The following is a 14,673-nucleotide window of genomic DNA, read 5'->3' as shown; positions in this document are numbered from 1 at the left end:
TTTGCTATCGCTAAGCCAATGGAGCCACGTGGCTTCTCTACACTGTACTACTTCCTACAGGGCCGGCCAGGGACAAAGGTTGTGGTTGAGAGCTAGCTACTGCTTCCAGTGTGCTTCTAAGTCTAACCTAAGCTGAACTTCGAGGGTTCGAGATGGCCATTTCTGCAGAGAAGCATCAGGGTACCAGACAGGTTTTCCTGTGGTTAATGGCCTGCACCTACCTCTTCGCCTTTGCTTCTCTCTACACACAAATACCAGGTTAATAGTACAGAGAATCAATTTATAAACCTTGTCATTCATGTATAACCCTCTGTATCACACTACTCAGGCCTGTATGGAGACAATGGCTTGACGCCAGTGAGCCTAGCACTACCGGCAAATGGTAATAAACTTTTCATCAAAAGACAATCACAATTGGTGTTGATATCTCTTCTTCAGACAACTCTAGCTGGTGGGTTCGTCTCGTCTCCTTCCCCTCGCTGCTACAGTTCCACCAATCAGTCGACTTGTCCCCATCCGTTGCCATGGAACTCCTGTGTGTGGGAGGGGCACTCCTCTCTCTCTTCATGATGGTGTTCAGAGCAATGAGATGCTCCTTGCTCTATGGTCTACTCTTTGCTCTGTACCTCTCTGTCTACAAGGTACTACTGCTCTATAGCTGTGTAGACGAATATATTTATATAGGATCCTTTTTTGTTTGCCAAGGACAGTGTACTGTATGTAATACAGTTTCTTTTACTACTATCCTTATATGGGCATACAGTGCTCCTTGGTGGTATATCTGTAAGCTGGCTAGGCTAAGACTAGGCTATAGCTTAAAGTCACTTTCAAATTCATCATTTCATGTCAAAGCTTTTCCTCGCTAGTAAGCGATTCATCAGGACAAAATGAAAGAATGAAATGAACGTTGACTAGGTAGCCCTAATCATAGTAGTAATAAACTCGTTGACTAGGCCTAGGTAGCCCTAATCATGATAGTAATAACCTGTTAAACGTGTTTGTACGTCTGTGTCTTTCGTCTGGAATACCATCCTACACACATTACATTTCTAAGTTCGCTCATTTCATTCTTTCATTTTGTCCTGATGAATCGTTTACTAGCGAGGAAAAGCTTTGACATGAAATTTGAAAGTGACTTTAAACTATAGCCTAGCCTTAGCCTAGCCAGCTCACAGCTATACCACCAAGAGCACTTATATAGACATACAGCGTGTGTTCCTTGTTTGATAGTTTTCTGTCATTGTGTGTGTGTGCAGGTGGGGCAGGTGTTCCTGTGGTTTCAATGGTAAGTGACTGGACTGTATGGTCGTAGACGTGTACTCATGTCTGCCTCTCTATGTGTGCAGGGACAGCCTCCTTCTTGAAGCTGGCTTCATCGCTGTACTCGTGGCACCTTTCAATCTTGTCTTTTGGAGAAGGTAGGCTCTCACTGTACTGCATAAATAAAGCTCCGGTGAGATACTAAATTCTTAATGTTCCCTCCTTCTCAGACCAGCTTCCCGTTGCCATGATGGACTGACATTGTGGCTGGTTCGCTGGCTACTCTTCAGACTCATGTTTGCCTCAGGGGTCGTGAAGTTGCAGTCTCAGTGCCCCACCTGGTGGGATCTCACTGCACTCTATCACCACTTTGAGAGTCAGGTGAGTATGAGTATTCATGTAGGTTGCCTATAGTAATGCTGAAGACCAGCCATTTTTGCTATTGTGTGCATAATTGGACCCCTACCCTTCGTATTCAATTCGTACACAAGCTATTTTCAGTGCTGTCAAGTTGTGTGTGTATACAACACCACCTGTTATGTACTGTGATACTCTCTCCCTACAGTGCATCCCCACTCCACTGGCCTGGTATGCTCACCACGTACCCTCATGGCTACTCAAGCTCGGAGTGGTGGGCACATATTGGATAGAGAGTGTCACTCCTCTCCTCTTCTTTGTCCCTGTACGATCACTACGACTACTCGGGTTCCTGGCACAAGTGCTCCTACAACTGCTCATCATTGCCACTGGCAACTACAACTTCTTCAATCTCCTCACTATCACTCTCTCGTTCTCACTCGTGGATGACCGTTTCCTTGGTTACGGTAAGAATTTGTACTAGAGTGAAATTAGCGTGGGTACCACATCTTTATGTTGTCACGAATTTGAGAATTTGATGCGACAAATTCATGTAATGACACTTATTTATCTGATTGGTGTTTGTATATGTAGCAACCTCTACCACATTTGGGTCCCCTCTTTCATTGAGAGTGAGTCGAGGCTTGTTTGGTCGCTATGGGAGTATGGTACGCGGCACTGTGCAACGACTAGTGTTTGTCACTGTGCTGGGTGTGTTGGCATCTCTCACTGTCTACTACTTCAACATCCACCTGGGCAACAAGACTCTCAATACCAAAATAGGTAAGTCACAGTCTCTCTATCTACTCACAGTCATTATTGTTTCCAATAGGTTTTTCCAATGAGTCTTTCGATATTGTTATGGAAACTGCCATTCCGCTCCTGGCTGCAATGGGAGCTCTATCACTGGCTACTGAAGTACTCAGTGCTCTGCTCAGGTATGCAACGTTATATACATGTACATGTACACAATTCCTTGTTTCTCACACACGTGTACTGTGTAGCTAGTTATTGCTTCTACACGCACACACAGCTCGTTTCTCCAGTATGGTCTTCTAGCTAAGCTGTGGTCTCTCTTCCAAACCCTTCTCTTCACAATGGCTGTCGTGCTGATGTTCTCCATCTCTCTCCCCTCCTTTGGCGTATTGGACCGAACTTTTTACTCCACCATTCCTTCCCCCCTCCGTACCCTGCATGACTCCATGGACCACTTCTCTGTCACCAATCCCTACGGCCTCTTCAGGAAGTGAGTTTAGTTCTAGCTCCCTTTGAATGCTTCATTTTAGAGTAATAGTCTTTAAATAAAGTTCTGATGGTCCAAATTCAATGAGCTGACCAATCTCGAAAAGTATTTTATACCATGTTTAAACATAGAGTGCTAATTTATATCAAAATCTGTGATATCTAGGTTTAACCAAATTAATTACTCTTTCTTTCTGCCAATGCAGGATGACTGGTGTTGATGGTCGTCCTGAGCTGATTGTGGAGGGTAGCATGGACGAAAAGGAATGGAAGGTACTTGAAAGAGTTCAATAATAAGTACAACTTCCACTTTCTTTGTTTGCAGGAGTATGAATTTCTGTACAAACCTGGCGATGTCACAAAAGCACCTGCCTTTGTAGGTAAACATTCTCCCATTATAATGTAACTCATTTAGGTTCCTAATCTCCACTCTATTGCTTCAGTGGTTGTCTTCTGTTGGCTTTACCCCTATTGTTCTCAGGGCCACTAACAGGTGTACTCTATAAGTTAGTGGTATCTTCCCATCACTTGCAGCTCCCCACCAGCCTCGCCTTGACTGGCAGATGTGGTTTGCAGCACTCGGTACCTATCAGAACAACCCCTGGCTAGTTCACCTCGCCCACAAGCTACTGCTGGGGCAAAAAGAGGGTGAGTGTATGTACACATGCACGCAACATATTCTGTGAGGTAGATTATAATATGCTCACAAAAGTTGTTAGCTCTAAACGTGATAGGGGTGTAAGTACTAGCTCAATTGTTAATCCCCTCCCCCCCATCTCCCAGTGATTCGTCTGATGGCCCCTCCACCGTTTGCCACACCCCCTACCTTTGTTCGTGCTCGACTGTTCACATATCAATTTACAGAGTATGACCATCAAAAACCATTGTAAGTGAAACTAGATAGTGTATATGTTTCATTTCTACAGTGCCTGAATACTCATGAGGTCATTCTATCTATAATGTATTATAGCAAAATCTTATCTATATACTCTTGATTATAGCTATAACCAAACCTCTGTTTGGTGGGAACGAAATGTAAAGAGTGACTACCTCTTTTCCTTGACACGAGACAACCAAAATCTGTTGGACTTTGTCTCAAAACACTACCTCATCCCAAAAGTCAGTGCCCATATATTACCATGACTCGTAACTGTACTCACTATTGTAATATCTATCCCTTGACAGAACTCCTATCCCCCCACCCCTCTGTCTGACGTACTCGTTGCTCTGAGGGCCTACTCTGATTTCTACTATCCCCCGACTATTCTTTGGGCACTGTTTTTCACTGGGCTAATGGCGACTCTGTCCATGTATGCTCTGTTTCCAGACCAACCGTCGTCCCAGCTACTACTACAGGCTGGTAGGGAGACTAAAACGCCTGGTGCAGTCAGAGGGAAACAAGGAAAAGTTGAAACTATTGAAAGAGACGTTAAGAAAAGACATGTTCACAAAAACAAGAATCAGTAGTTAGATGGTCAGTGACTGACTGTAGATGTATATAAATTATATTCATGATTTTGAAGCTGCTTGTGAGTTCTTCACTTGATGATGTTTACCATGATAAATTTTGTCTCTCCCACACATAATGAATGATGACAGTTTGTGTATGGATATGGCTGCGTTTATCACTCTGTATCGAGTTACTGTCGCGACACTATATTAGTTGGCCGTGTCATAAGGTCTAGTTAGTTCTCTCTGTCATAGATGTCCTCGAAAATAGACTGTTGAAACTTTGTACACGGTACAGACAATTTTGTATCAAATCTAATTGAAAGGTTGATCCGGAGAGCCTAGTGTGACCTACTGAGATAGCCATGGAAGGATACGATGCCAAGTTTGAACCATCTCTCAACAAGAGATTGGAGTGTCCTATCTGTCTGTTAGCCTTGCGAGAGCCCATGCAGACACCTTGCGGACACCGATTCTGCTCCCCTTGTATTACACGAGCTCTTGGGTAAGTGTCACCATTAAAATGTGTGTGGGGATACCGGATTGGGGATTGGTCGTAGTCATGTTTCGTTGGTCACATATGCGTGTGTGTTTGTGAGTTTGTCTGACAGTGTTAATTAGAGCTATATAGCTAGGTGATACTTTTACCGTATTACTAGAATGTTTTGCGAGCATCAAACATTTGCGAACTTTGCGATGGTTGATCAATTCGCAACATTAAAATCCGCAAAACCTAAAATAATTATTACTAGTAAATACACGATCCTTGCCAGAACGCAATAGTTAGATCGCAAAGTGTCAAATTTTCTGCTCATTTGGCTCATTCGCAAAGGTTTTTCACCAGCAAAATATTCTAGTAATACGGTATACATAGTATCTGGGGTATATACATGTATAGCCTCGATCCCAGGCCCTAGCCCTTTTGAAAGCGGCCTGGAATCGAGGCTAATACACGTAGTACTGTGTGTTGTTTGACTTGTGATGAGTAGTTGGAGAATCACTCTAGTTGGAGAAACACTCTGGTTGGAGAAGCACTCTAGTTGACCTGTTGATGACTGTTTTGTCTGCCTTGCTTCCTAAGAGTCATTCATTCATTCTGGGAACACAACCCATGCACCATGCACACTAATGACTCTACCCAGTAAGTCAGTAGGAGTGTCCCAGTCTCTTATGAGTGTTGAGAGCTCCAGCCATGAATTCCCTAGCGTCTAAAGATACTAGCTATTAAAGTGATCTCATCTCTCTCAACATATGTGTGGTCACTCTAGATCTCACTGTACTAAACAATGCCATGCCTTCCCATAGTTTCAATATCCTAGAATGTTGTAACTACATGTATTATAACTGCTTGTCAAACAGAGCTGAGCCTTTAATGATACTTTGAGGTCGTTGTTATTAGTCACTACGTTACAACAACTACACTAATCCACTGATAGCACTATAGCTTGCTATACTAATGCTAGAAGGATAAATGTTGATAGGTTCCCTTTAAGGAATGCTCAGTTTGTAGTTGTCTATTGCCACTCTTTGAGGGTATACAGTCAACAGTGCACACCTGGCTGGCATTGTGTGTGTGTGCAGGGTGTGTGAGAAGAAGCCTTGCTTCAATGATGAACTTTGGGTGGGCATTGCAAATCAATCTGTAACATCTGCTCTCTTTTGTCCTGTGGTGATGGTGTGTCTGTAAATATTGTAGTTGGCATAGCCTAGGGGTGTGCTACTTGGCTGCTCACACCAACTGCCCTGTGCTACCAAATACCCATGATTATGAGGTGAACATACACTGTACATGCATCCATCCCATCACTGATTGTTTCTATGGTGACATAAAAGCCTTTGAAGTCTGATCCATGATCCAGTACCCAGAACTTAATCAAAAGCCATCCCAAAGAAAGGAAACATTAGATCATCTGGTATTAAATACCTGTCTATTATAGCTAAGAATACCTATGGCCTGTATACAGAGGTCTCTAATACTTGCAATGATTTTCGTAAGAGATAGAGTTGCTTGTGTGTGTGTGTGTGGGGTGTGGGGTGTGTAAGATGTGTGGTCAGATACATGTATGTTAGTGTAAAGGGTGTGTGTGTGTGTGAGAGGTGCTCTAGATCTCTAGTGTGGTGTAGGGGCGTGCCTATGTGTATAGTATGGGTTATCTGAGCCAGCTTTGTTTTGCAATGGTTTCTCTTTGTACACCCATTGCCCCATTTCCTATAGTGGTGATTCATTTCATCTTCACATTATACCTAAATTAATCTATCCCTCAAAGACCCTCCATAACCACATGTACTGCTTCCCAAGACAGTTAGTCTTGTTTCAGCTTCAAATTTAGAGATTACAACGTGTATTTGCTTGCTGAGGCAATACTTAACTTACCCCTAGTCTAGCTAGAATATCCCAGTTGCATTGAAGCACCTCAACATGAATGTGTGCATTTCTCTCTATATAGTGAGACTGGCAAGAGATGCCCAGTGGACAACATGGCAGTGGAGCATCAGCAACTCTTCAAGGACAACTTTGCCAAGAGAGAGGTGCTCTGTCTCAACGTGTTGTGCTCAGCTAATGAACACGGCTGCTCTTGGCACGGGGAACTGAGAGACTTACAGGTAGTTAATTATATTGTTTGAGTACTATTATGTGATATAATCTGTATGTGTTCAAAAGGTTGTTTGTATGATCTGGTGAGAGTGTTTAGATACTCAAATTTGCTTTGTGCGATCTTAATCTGGTTCCCATGTGTGATATCTGGTGGTGTTTGGTAACTCAAACTTTGATGTTCCTACAACACAATGAATAGTACCACCAAAGGTCATGCTAATGTGTTGATCTCATCATGGTTGGAATTCCTAGCTGAAACCTGACATTGAGACCAGTTTTTTATAGGGGGGTAAATATACCCTCTCTGAAGGAAATACCTGACCACTTGTCAGTGCTCTCATAATTAGATCCAGTTCCAAGTACACGGATATAGCATCACTGTTGTACTTGCTTTCCCTGCAGAGTCACTCGCAGCTGTGTGAGCTGATACATATAGAGTGTCCTCACCAATGTGGCCATTCTGCTCAGAGGAAGTTCATATCCTCCCACCTTCTCTCCTGCCTCAACAAGCCGCAGCTTTGCCCTCAGTGCAGTGTTGCTTTTATCCTGAACAAGTTGGAGGAACATCGCTTACACTGCTCCAAGCTCAAGGTCCCTAAGTCTATCCTCAGTGATATTTCAGTGGTAAGCTGTAACTATTGGCAGTGTTAGAACAATACCCTCCTGCTACAAATGTAAAAAGCTAACTTTGTGGCCATAACTAGACTTGTGTTTAGATTGAAAGCATTATCGTACATGACTTGTACATGTAGATAATTATGGTCAACATATCTAAGTCTTGTATCTGTAACGGTACTTGCCTTTCCTACGTGACCTTTCAATGCACCAATGAACCTCTGGCTACTAAAGTGTGTTACTATGGCACTGCATGTACATGGTATGTGTGTGTGTATTGAGCCATGCGGTCAAATACCGTCTATTTCACTTCAGGCCAACGAGGTGCTCAAATGGACTGGCCACATCAAACTAAAGATAAATGTAAGCTATAATTATACGCTTTCAGTAAAAGCCTTTTGATCTCTATGCATACTTTCGATCAGGATAGTCCATAGCATGTTGAACCTACATGTACAATGTCCATTTTGGCTAGACTGCGTTGTTCATTCTTTGTTGCTGTTGACTACAGAAACACCAAGGGACTGCCCCTAACTTTCCCTTCACTGGCTACCTCACGGCCAAGGATGAGACTCAGGAGTCCTACATGTAAGTCTGTCTGTCTGTTGTATTGTGTGCATGTAGCAGTAGTAGTGTGTGTGTGTCCTTAAACCTTTTGTTGTATTTTCCATTTCCTTACACATTTCCTTATGTCTATGTATTGAATAGCTGAGTATTGTGAGTCTATGTGTTTAACCTAACCCTGCAAAGTGGTCTCCTGGTTATACTGTTTTCAATATACTGTACTTGCCATAGCAGCACCTAGCTACCCCCGCCCTCCACTCAGGTACACTGGAAACTGGTGCAGCCAACTGAATGTGATGACACTCAACTCGGGAGCAGCCCAGGTGTTCCAGGACACTCTCAAGAGCCCTGAGGTTGTCTCCTACCACTATTTCTTCCAGTTCCTGGTCAAGGAGAGGAGCAACGTCTTTGTCAACTTGCTTAAGGGGAAGTCAGGAGACCAGGTCAGTATGTTTGTGGAATGTATTTATAGTGAAGCACTGTATTACGTATTAAGATACTCCGTTACTTACAGTAGCACAATAGTGCTTTGTAGCTATGTGTGTGGAGTACATATATAAAGCCTCTTGCAGTGTTAGTCATTCTTAGTAGCTGTTGAAGTTGCTTTGTCTTATAGCATAATAGAAAGTTGATTATAGTCAACAAATATAGATTACTGTTGCAGTGTGTGTGTGTGTGTGTGTTGGGCTCCACTGTACAGGAAGTTAGCCGCTATTAATCTGTGACTTGTCTGTCAACAGGGTGCTGCAGTGGGCCTGCATCTGAAGAGCAGTAATAGTCGACAAGACCTCACTGTTCTATACTTCCACTGGAGTGAGTCAAAGAAGAGAGTTCTGGCCACAGTTGCTGACCTCAGCAGTCACACAGTCCGTCAGATCCACGTAAGCACACTTAACGCTACAGCAATTCTGCACAAGTTGTAAGTACATTCTTTAAAGTTAGTGTGTACCTTGCGTTTGAATTTCACTGATCTGCTCTTACCCTACTCACAGGCAAAGCTCCAGTCTCTACAGCAAAATTCTCGCAGGGGAAGGAATTCTGGCTCTGTAAGTCACATGACTATCACATGGTGTGTGCACTCTAGTTACTATTGTCTACCCCCCCCCTCTCCAGCACTCTCGAGGTGGTCAATCATCTCGCTCTCACCCCCCATCAATGGCCGACCACCGTCAACACCACCAGTACCACCATCGAGGCGTCTCCATCAGAAACGCCCCACACCCTCACATGCACCACCAGCTCCACGCACCACCGACCACCATCCTACCACACCTCCTCTCATGGCAGACGTCACAGAGCTTTAACACATACCCATGGGGGGTCCAAAACAGTGTCCCTTTCTTCACGTTCCCCTCAACCCCCCCACAATATCTACCGGCCAATTCGTACCCCTACACTTTTGCCCCCCTCCCCGCCGCTCCGTTCTCCATGCAACCTGTCGTCACACATGGTCTCCCCATCCCAATGACTAATGAGCACGTCCCCGTCGCCGTTACCCTTGGCAACCCGAACCCCAGTGCCGTGGTCAGTGTGAATGTCATCCAACAACCAGTAATACATGGACCAACGCAAGATTCGGCTCCCAATCAGGATCTCATTATTCACAGCCTCGGCCCCACCCACCAGCACTTTCAAACCGCACATGTCGCTCCCATGCCTCTGGTTCATACTGAGCGGGGGGTGATTCAAAACAGACCGTCTGTGGCTCTTCCGCCGGCTCACCTGATCTCCTTGGAACAGCCTGCTGGTATGAACATTGGAATGGCTATGAGTCAACCTACAGTGAATAGTAATGCTGACTCAACAAGAATGTGGGTGCAGTCGGACAATGGACCAGGACCATCGAATCGTCGGCAGCTTATTGCTCATTCTGACAGCAGTGGCTCCGTATCGAGCTCTCCTCGCGATAGCCTCTCCCCCATGTTCTACCAGGATAGTGACACACTGGACACTCCCCCGATGATGGAGTCACCACAGGTCATTTTCCAGGGGATATCATCACAACATGACTCCTCTAGCAGCTCAAATGGCTCTCCACTGCGAACGCTGGCAACAGCTGCTTTGGGACTTGTTGATTCACCCACCAACGAAGCGGGTGGCCCTATGACGTCAAACTTGTCCGATAGGGGGGGACCCCTACGATTACCCGTGCTGATTAATATCTCTGACTCGGAAATGGGCTCTAATACGTCTTCTGTGATTGACTTAACGTCTTCCCCGTCTGCACACATCACACACAGCACACCGTCCGCGTCTATGTCACCTGGAGCCAGCGGCAGCGGAGCTCCTCCAATGCTTGTCCCAGTTATACATGAACGAGAAGTTAACAGTCGAAGAACTCTCACTTTTGACCAAGATAATGCACAACGAAGATACGCCGAGCCCTCGTTGGCTATCCCACCTGGAAGTATCCTAGCAAATGCGCCTCAAGCCATGCTGAGGGGCGGTGTGCTCAACAGAGCTCATCATCCATCCTCACACCCGTTAGTAGCGACTGTGGCTCGTCCCAACACTCTACCTCCGGGCATGGCAGCCATTCCCACTGGCAACATGCAACTACTGGGCTGGCAGCCTACGTTTGAAGCCCCACCCAATCAACCACACCCCCAGCCACCCCCTGACGTTTCAATGGGTGGTCATCTGAACATCCTTGTTCCTCCGAGTGTGGTGTCTGGTCAGTCGTTCTCCCCTGCTGTGATCCCCCACCAACCGTCCAGGGGGGAGTTCTGGGAGAGAGTCATGGTGAGTGGCGTGTGTCAGTCACGTGTGTGTGTGTGTGTGTGTGTGTGTGTGTGTGTGTGTGTGAGTGACGTGTGTGTGTGTGTGTGTGTGTGTGTGTGTGTGTGTGTGTGTGTGTGTGTGTGTGTGTGTGTGTGTGTGTGAGTGTGTGTGTGAGTGACGTGTGTACTACATTGTTGAGCTATAACCTGATTGTATGATGACAGTGCATTTTAAGACTTTCAACTCTCCTATGATTTTATGAATCCAGCTTACAGTAGTGTTGTAGAACTGAGTGTACATGACTGTGTATGGTATATAATACTTGTGAAACTAATGCCCTTTTGATATTTCATCTGTTTTTGTCTCTCTCCCGTGCAGCCATCACTAGACATGACACTGCAGAATGGTGGGATGGACCCTCGGTCCAACCAGTAGTGACTCCATGGCCTCCTATAGAATGGACAAATTCTTTCCTAGCCTACTACCCTCATTCAATAATAATATTATGTGATCTCTCGTGCACTGTTTTTTTCTTTCATCACAGTCATGTTGTTTAATTAATAATTGTTGCGTTTGTAAAGCAGGTTTGTGATTACGTTCACTTTGATAACTATGTCAATAGGAAAGTCAAAATAATAATAACACAACATTTAATATAGTTGGCTAATTAAAAAACATGATGAATTAAAAAAGAAAATTGCATTTTTGTTTATTATACATAGCTGTTAGTTTTCTATTGCAGCAGATGGTACTGAGTGGGTTGTCCGAAGTCAATGTCATCAGGATCGCTGTCACTGTCTTGCCCCGCCCCCCTGCCGGGTAGGAAGTTTGGGTTGGATGTGTCCAGGCTCAGTGTACAGGGGAGGCTCTCTCTGGAGATAGTGAAGAAAGAATAGATGATGACGACGATTATTACTGGTGAATGACTTACTTGTAGACTGTGAGGTGCTGGATTAGCTCAACCAGTGACGGCATCACTGTTTGTCCGCCCTGTATGCGTGTGTGTGTGTGTGTGTGTGTGTGTGTGTGTGTGCATGCGTGCGTGCGTGTGTGTGTGTGTGTGTGTGTACGTGCGTGCGTGCGTGTGTGTGTGTGTGTGTGTAGTGTAGTGTTTGTGTCGAGTGGGGGAAACTGTTCACTAACAAGCTTCGATATTATATGTACATATACACAGTAAGTAAACTGATAAAATGAAGTACACTAGCTATACGTTGTGTGGTGCTCCTACCTGAATTTTAAATCCATACGGAGGGACATTCTCGATGAGGTAATGGACGATGCCCTGAGGGGCTTTCAGGGAGAGAGCATAAGATCCTGGGTTGCTACTGCTCCGTCGAACTATGAACCCACCCTCTGGCTGATACGACAGTATCTCCATGGCAATCTCTCTAAAGAGTGATTCACACTTAAGCAATTATCCTCAAGAAAACAGCTTAATAATTATAATTATGACACAAAACAATACATCAAGAGTAGACTATCTTTTCTTGAATACATACAGTGCTAATTATGGGCAAACAACTAGCTCACCGTGGCAACCCTTCTTGGAACCAATCAGCATCCTCCAAAGATATCCCAGCTAACTCCACTGTGGGGATGGTCGGATACAGCCCCTCATAAGATGGTAGACTGGTCGCCGCTTCGGTCGCTTGTATCTCTTGTTGTACTACAGCAAGTCGTCGAGTCTTGAGTTCCACCTGTTGGTGAATAGTGGACAGTTGTACTGTGAGCTGTACCACTGCGTCCTCCACTCCTGACACAGCTCTTATCTGAGTATCAATCTCAGCGATTCTTGCTCTCATCCTCCCAATATCAGCCTCTAGTAGTCCGGCTTCTATGAGGAGGTGGTCTACGTTGTAGGCCAGGGGAGATCTAGGTGGAGGGAAATCCAGAGGAGGGGCAATATCAGGGGGTGGGGCAGATGGGAGGGGAGCAGATGGAAGGGGGCGATCATTGGTCACTGTGAGCTGTGGCGGTGGTGCTTGGGGCGTGACTACTTTCCATGGAGTGTCCTTGACATTCTGTTTGTGTCTCCTGAGGCTTTTCTTCGTGAAACTGGTCTTGAAAGCTTTGCCGACCAGCTCGTTGATTTCGTTAGCCTGAAAGAACAAAGATATAGAAGAGTATGATAGAGGTCTATGGTACACGATATATACTGCATTCACAGAGTGGTACTCTTCTGAATAGTGTACTGAAAGCAAATAGTGAGTGGGGGGGGGGGTGAATGATCAGGTTTAATGAAATTAGTCTCACCAAATATATGCTCCATTGGGTAGTAAAGAGTGGGAGCTACTGCATGTAGACTATAGGGAGTATCATGTGACTAGGAGTATCATGTGACAACATGCATTCCATAGCTAGCTAATTACCACACACACACGCACGCACACGCACGCATACACAGTTCCTGCAAAATGTAATGCTTGAAAGTTTCCCCAACAACAGCTACACACACACACACATGATATGGATTCCTAAGCATCACCATCTCTCCATAACAGTACATCTACTTTAAACGGCAATAATCACCTGGTCTTTTTTGGCAGTAGCAAACACATGAGAGAAAATCCCCTCGGGGCCTGTCTCTGGGTTGCTTGACACCATGGCAAACAGGTGCTTCTTGCTGTCCACACTACAGTAGAGAATCCTCCGCAGAGCGTGGGCCATTATCAGATCCTGCAATTAGTATGGGTACGTCACAATGATGCTGTAAGGATAGTATGGACGAATCAAACTTACACGTCCGTCTGCCGAGAGGACTTTGACCCCTTCCATGTTGATAAGGATTGAGACTGGAAGCTGACAGCTACTCGAGTCCTGTGTAGATTACCATGGAAACCATATTATAACTGTACATCCTATACAACAATTCCCATAGGATATAATTACAATAGAGTACATGCAGTGAATAATAATAATAACACAGCCAGCGTACACAAATAGAAGCATCACAATACCTTTGTCTTGAGTTTGGATAGATGGTGTTTGACAGCCTTTCCAATGTCATTCTTCCAACTTGGCTTCATCTCAATGGAAAAGGTGCCTATGTACTGTATATGTGGGAAAAACATTTACAAGTTAATTAAATGCTTAGATAGTGTGTCCATGATGATTAAACACATTGGCAACTTGAGTGTTGAGTGTCAGACATGCTGTGAAACAAGTGCCATTAATATGGCTGATCTAATGACACTGCTAATAGCCAAAAACGACACTCTAATTATACAACCCAACAATGAAATAGCTTATAAATATCTACCTTGAAATACCAACACTCACAAAAGCAAAGCATGCGTTGTCTACCTAAAGTGTGTTGTTGTTGTATAGATGTCACATATGCATAACCTGATCACATACACAGAGCTATAGACTACTACTAGTTATATAGTACTGACATACCTTAGCATCTCTGCTGGTGGTGCTGGGCTGCCTTCTGTCTCTCGATGGCCTCCCATGATCCACCCCACTGTGCCGATCCCCCCCACTATGCCGGTCCTTGTGGTCATCTTTTTGACGCTTGTGGAGCTTCTCTCGAGCCTTCAAAGCATACATCACTACCTGCTGTGAAAAGTAACTAATTTGCATGATTTATGGCTGCTTTACAAAGCTAGTACAGTTAGGGCATTAGCTGGCAGACTCAGAAGGAGGGAACCTTGAGGTTATGGTAATGGATTGAGCTCACCTAACAGGTCCTCTAGGTAGCGTCTTCTTTGTTCAATAGATAACTTGATCCTCCTTGCACCATGTACAGCAGTGTGTTTAGAGTTAGCTAGCTGTGAAATGAGCCACTCCCACAATGGTAAAGATCGTTATTAATTTTATGATCCAGCCTAGTCTTGCGGGCCATACTTCGAAGACTGAGACTAGAA

At 44.7% G+C, this 14,673-nt stretch overlaps 3 protein-coding genes across 5 annotated transcripts; 2 read left to right on the top strand and 1 right to left on the bottom strand.

Moving 5' to 3' along the window:
• Positions 1-21: 21 nt before the first annotated feature.
• On the top strand, positions 22-4,424 carry LOC135346050 (lipase maturation factor 2-like). Of its 2 annotated transcripts, none has more exons than XM_064543528.1 (16): positions 22-258; positions 329-382; positions 439-641; positions 1,257-1,285; positions 1,347-1,418; positions 1,491-1,641; positions 1,826-2,084; positions 2,212-2,400; positions 2,450-2,555; positions 2,651-2,863; positions 3,066-3,132; positions 3,185-3,239; positions 3,394-3,507; positions 3,643-3,745; positions 3,861-3,978; positions 4,045-4,424. In XM_064543528.1, exons 1-16 carry the CDS (start codon positions 153-155, stop codon positions 4,324-4,326), a joined length of 2,121 nt encoding a protein of 706 aa, XP_064399598.1. In that variant the 5' UTR covers positions 22-152; the 3' UTR covers positions 4,327-4,424. The 2 variants fall into 2 exon arrangements, with proteins under 2 accessions (XP_064399598.1, XP_064399597.1); XM_064543527.1 differs by having other exon boundaries at positions 2,648-2,863.
• Positions 4,425-4,433: 9 nt separating this feature from the next.
• LOC135346049 (uncharacterized) lies at positions 4,434-11,414 on the top strand. Its single transcript, XM_064543526.1, has 10 exons — positions 4,434-4,813; positions 6,756-6,912; positions 7,307-7,528; positions 7,835-7,882; positions 8,031-8,107; positions 8,346-8,526; positions 8,824-8,964; positions 9,076-9,129; positions 9,197-10,825; positions 11,183-11,414. Exons 1-10 carry the CDS (start codon positions 4,674-4,676, stop codon positions 11,237-11,239), a joined length of 2,706 nt encoding a protein of 901 aa, XP_064399596.1. The 5' UTR covers positions 4,434-4,673; the 3' UTR covers positions 11,240-11,414.
• Positions 11,402-14,613, bottom strand: LOC135346056 (SH2 domain-containing protein 5-like). 2 transcript variants are annotated; one of them, XM_064543537.1, is made up of 9 exons: positions 14,487-14,613; positions 14,204-14,365; positions 13,762-13,854; positions 13,544-13,621; positions 13,334-13,480; positions 12,335-12,903; positions 12,033-12,192; positions 11,736-11,794; positions 11,402-11,676 (listed from the first exon to the last, which is right to left on the bottom strand). In XM_064543537.1, exons 2-9 carry the CDS (start codon positions 14,354-14,356, stop codon positions 11,538-11,540), a joined length of 1,398 nt encoding a protein of 465 aa, XP_064399607.1. In that variant the 5' UTR covers positions 14,357-14,365; positions 14,487-14,613; the 3' UTR covers positions 11,402-11,537. The 2 variants fall into 2 exon arrangements, with proteins under 2 accessions (XP_064399607.1, XP_064399606.1); XM_064543536.1 differs by having other exon boundaries at positions 14,204-14,362; positions 14,487-14,606.
• Positions 14,614-14,673: the final 60 nt, after the last annotated feature.

This window comes from Halichondria panicea, chromosome 13 (assembly GCF_963675165.1).
Source record: "Halichondria panicea chromosome 13, odHalPani1.1, whole genome shotgun sequence".
Classification (NCBI taxonomy): domain Eukaryota; kingdom Metazoa; phylum Porifera; class Demospongiae; order Suberitida; family Halichondriidae; genus Halichondria; species Halichondria panicea.
Note: the sequence above shows the minus strand (reverse complement) of the source record. Positions and strands in the feature narration are given on the sequence as shown.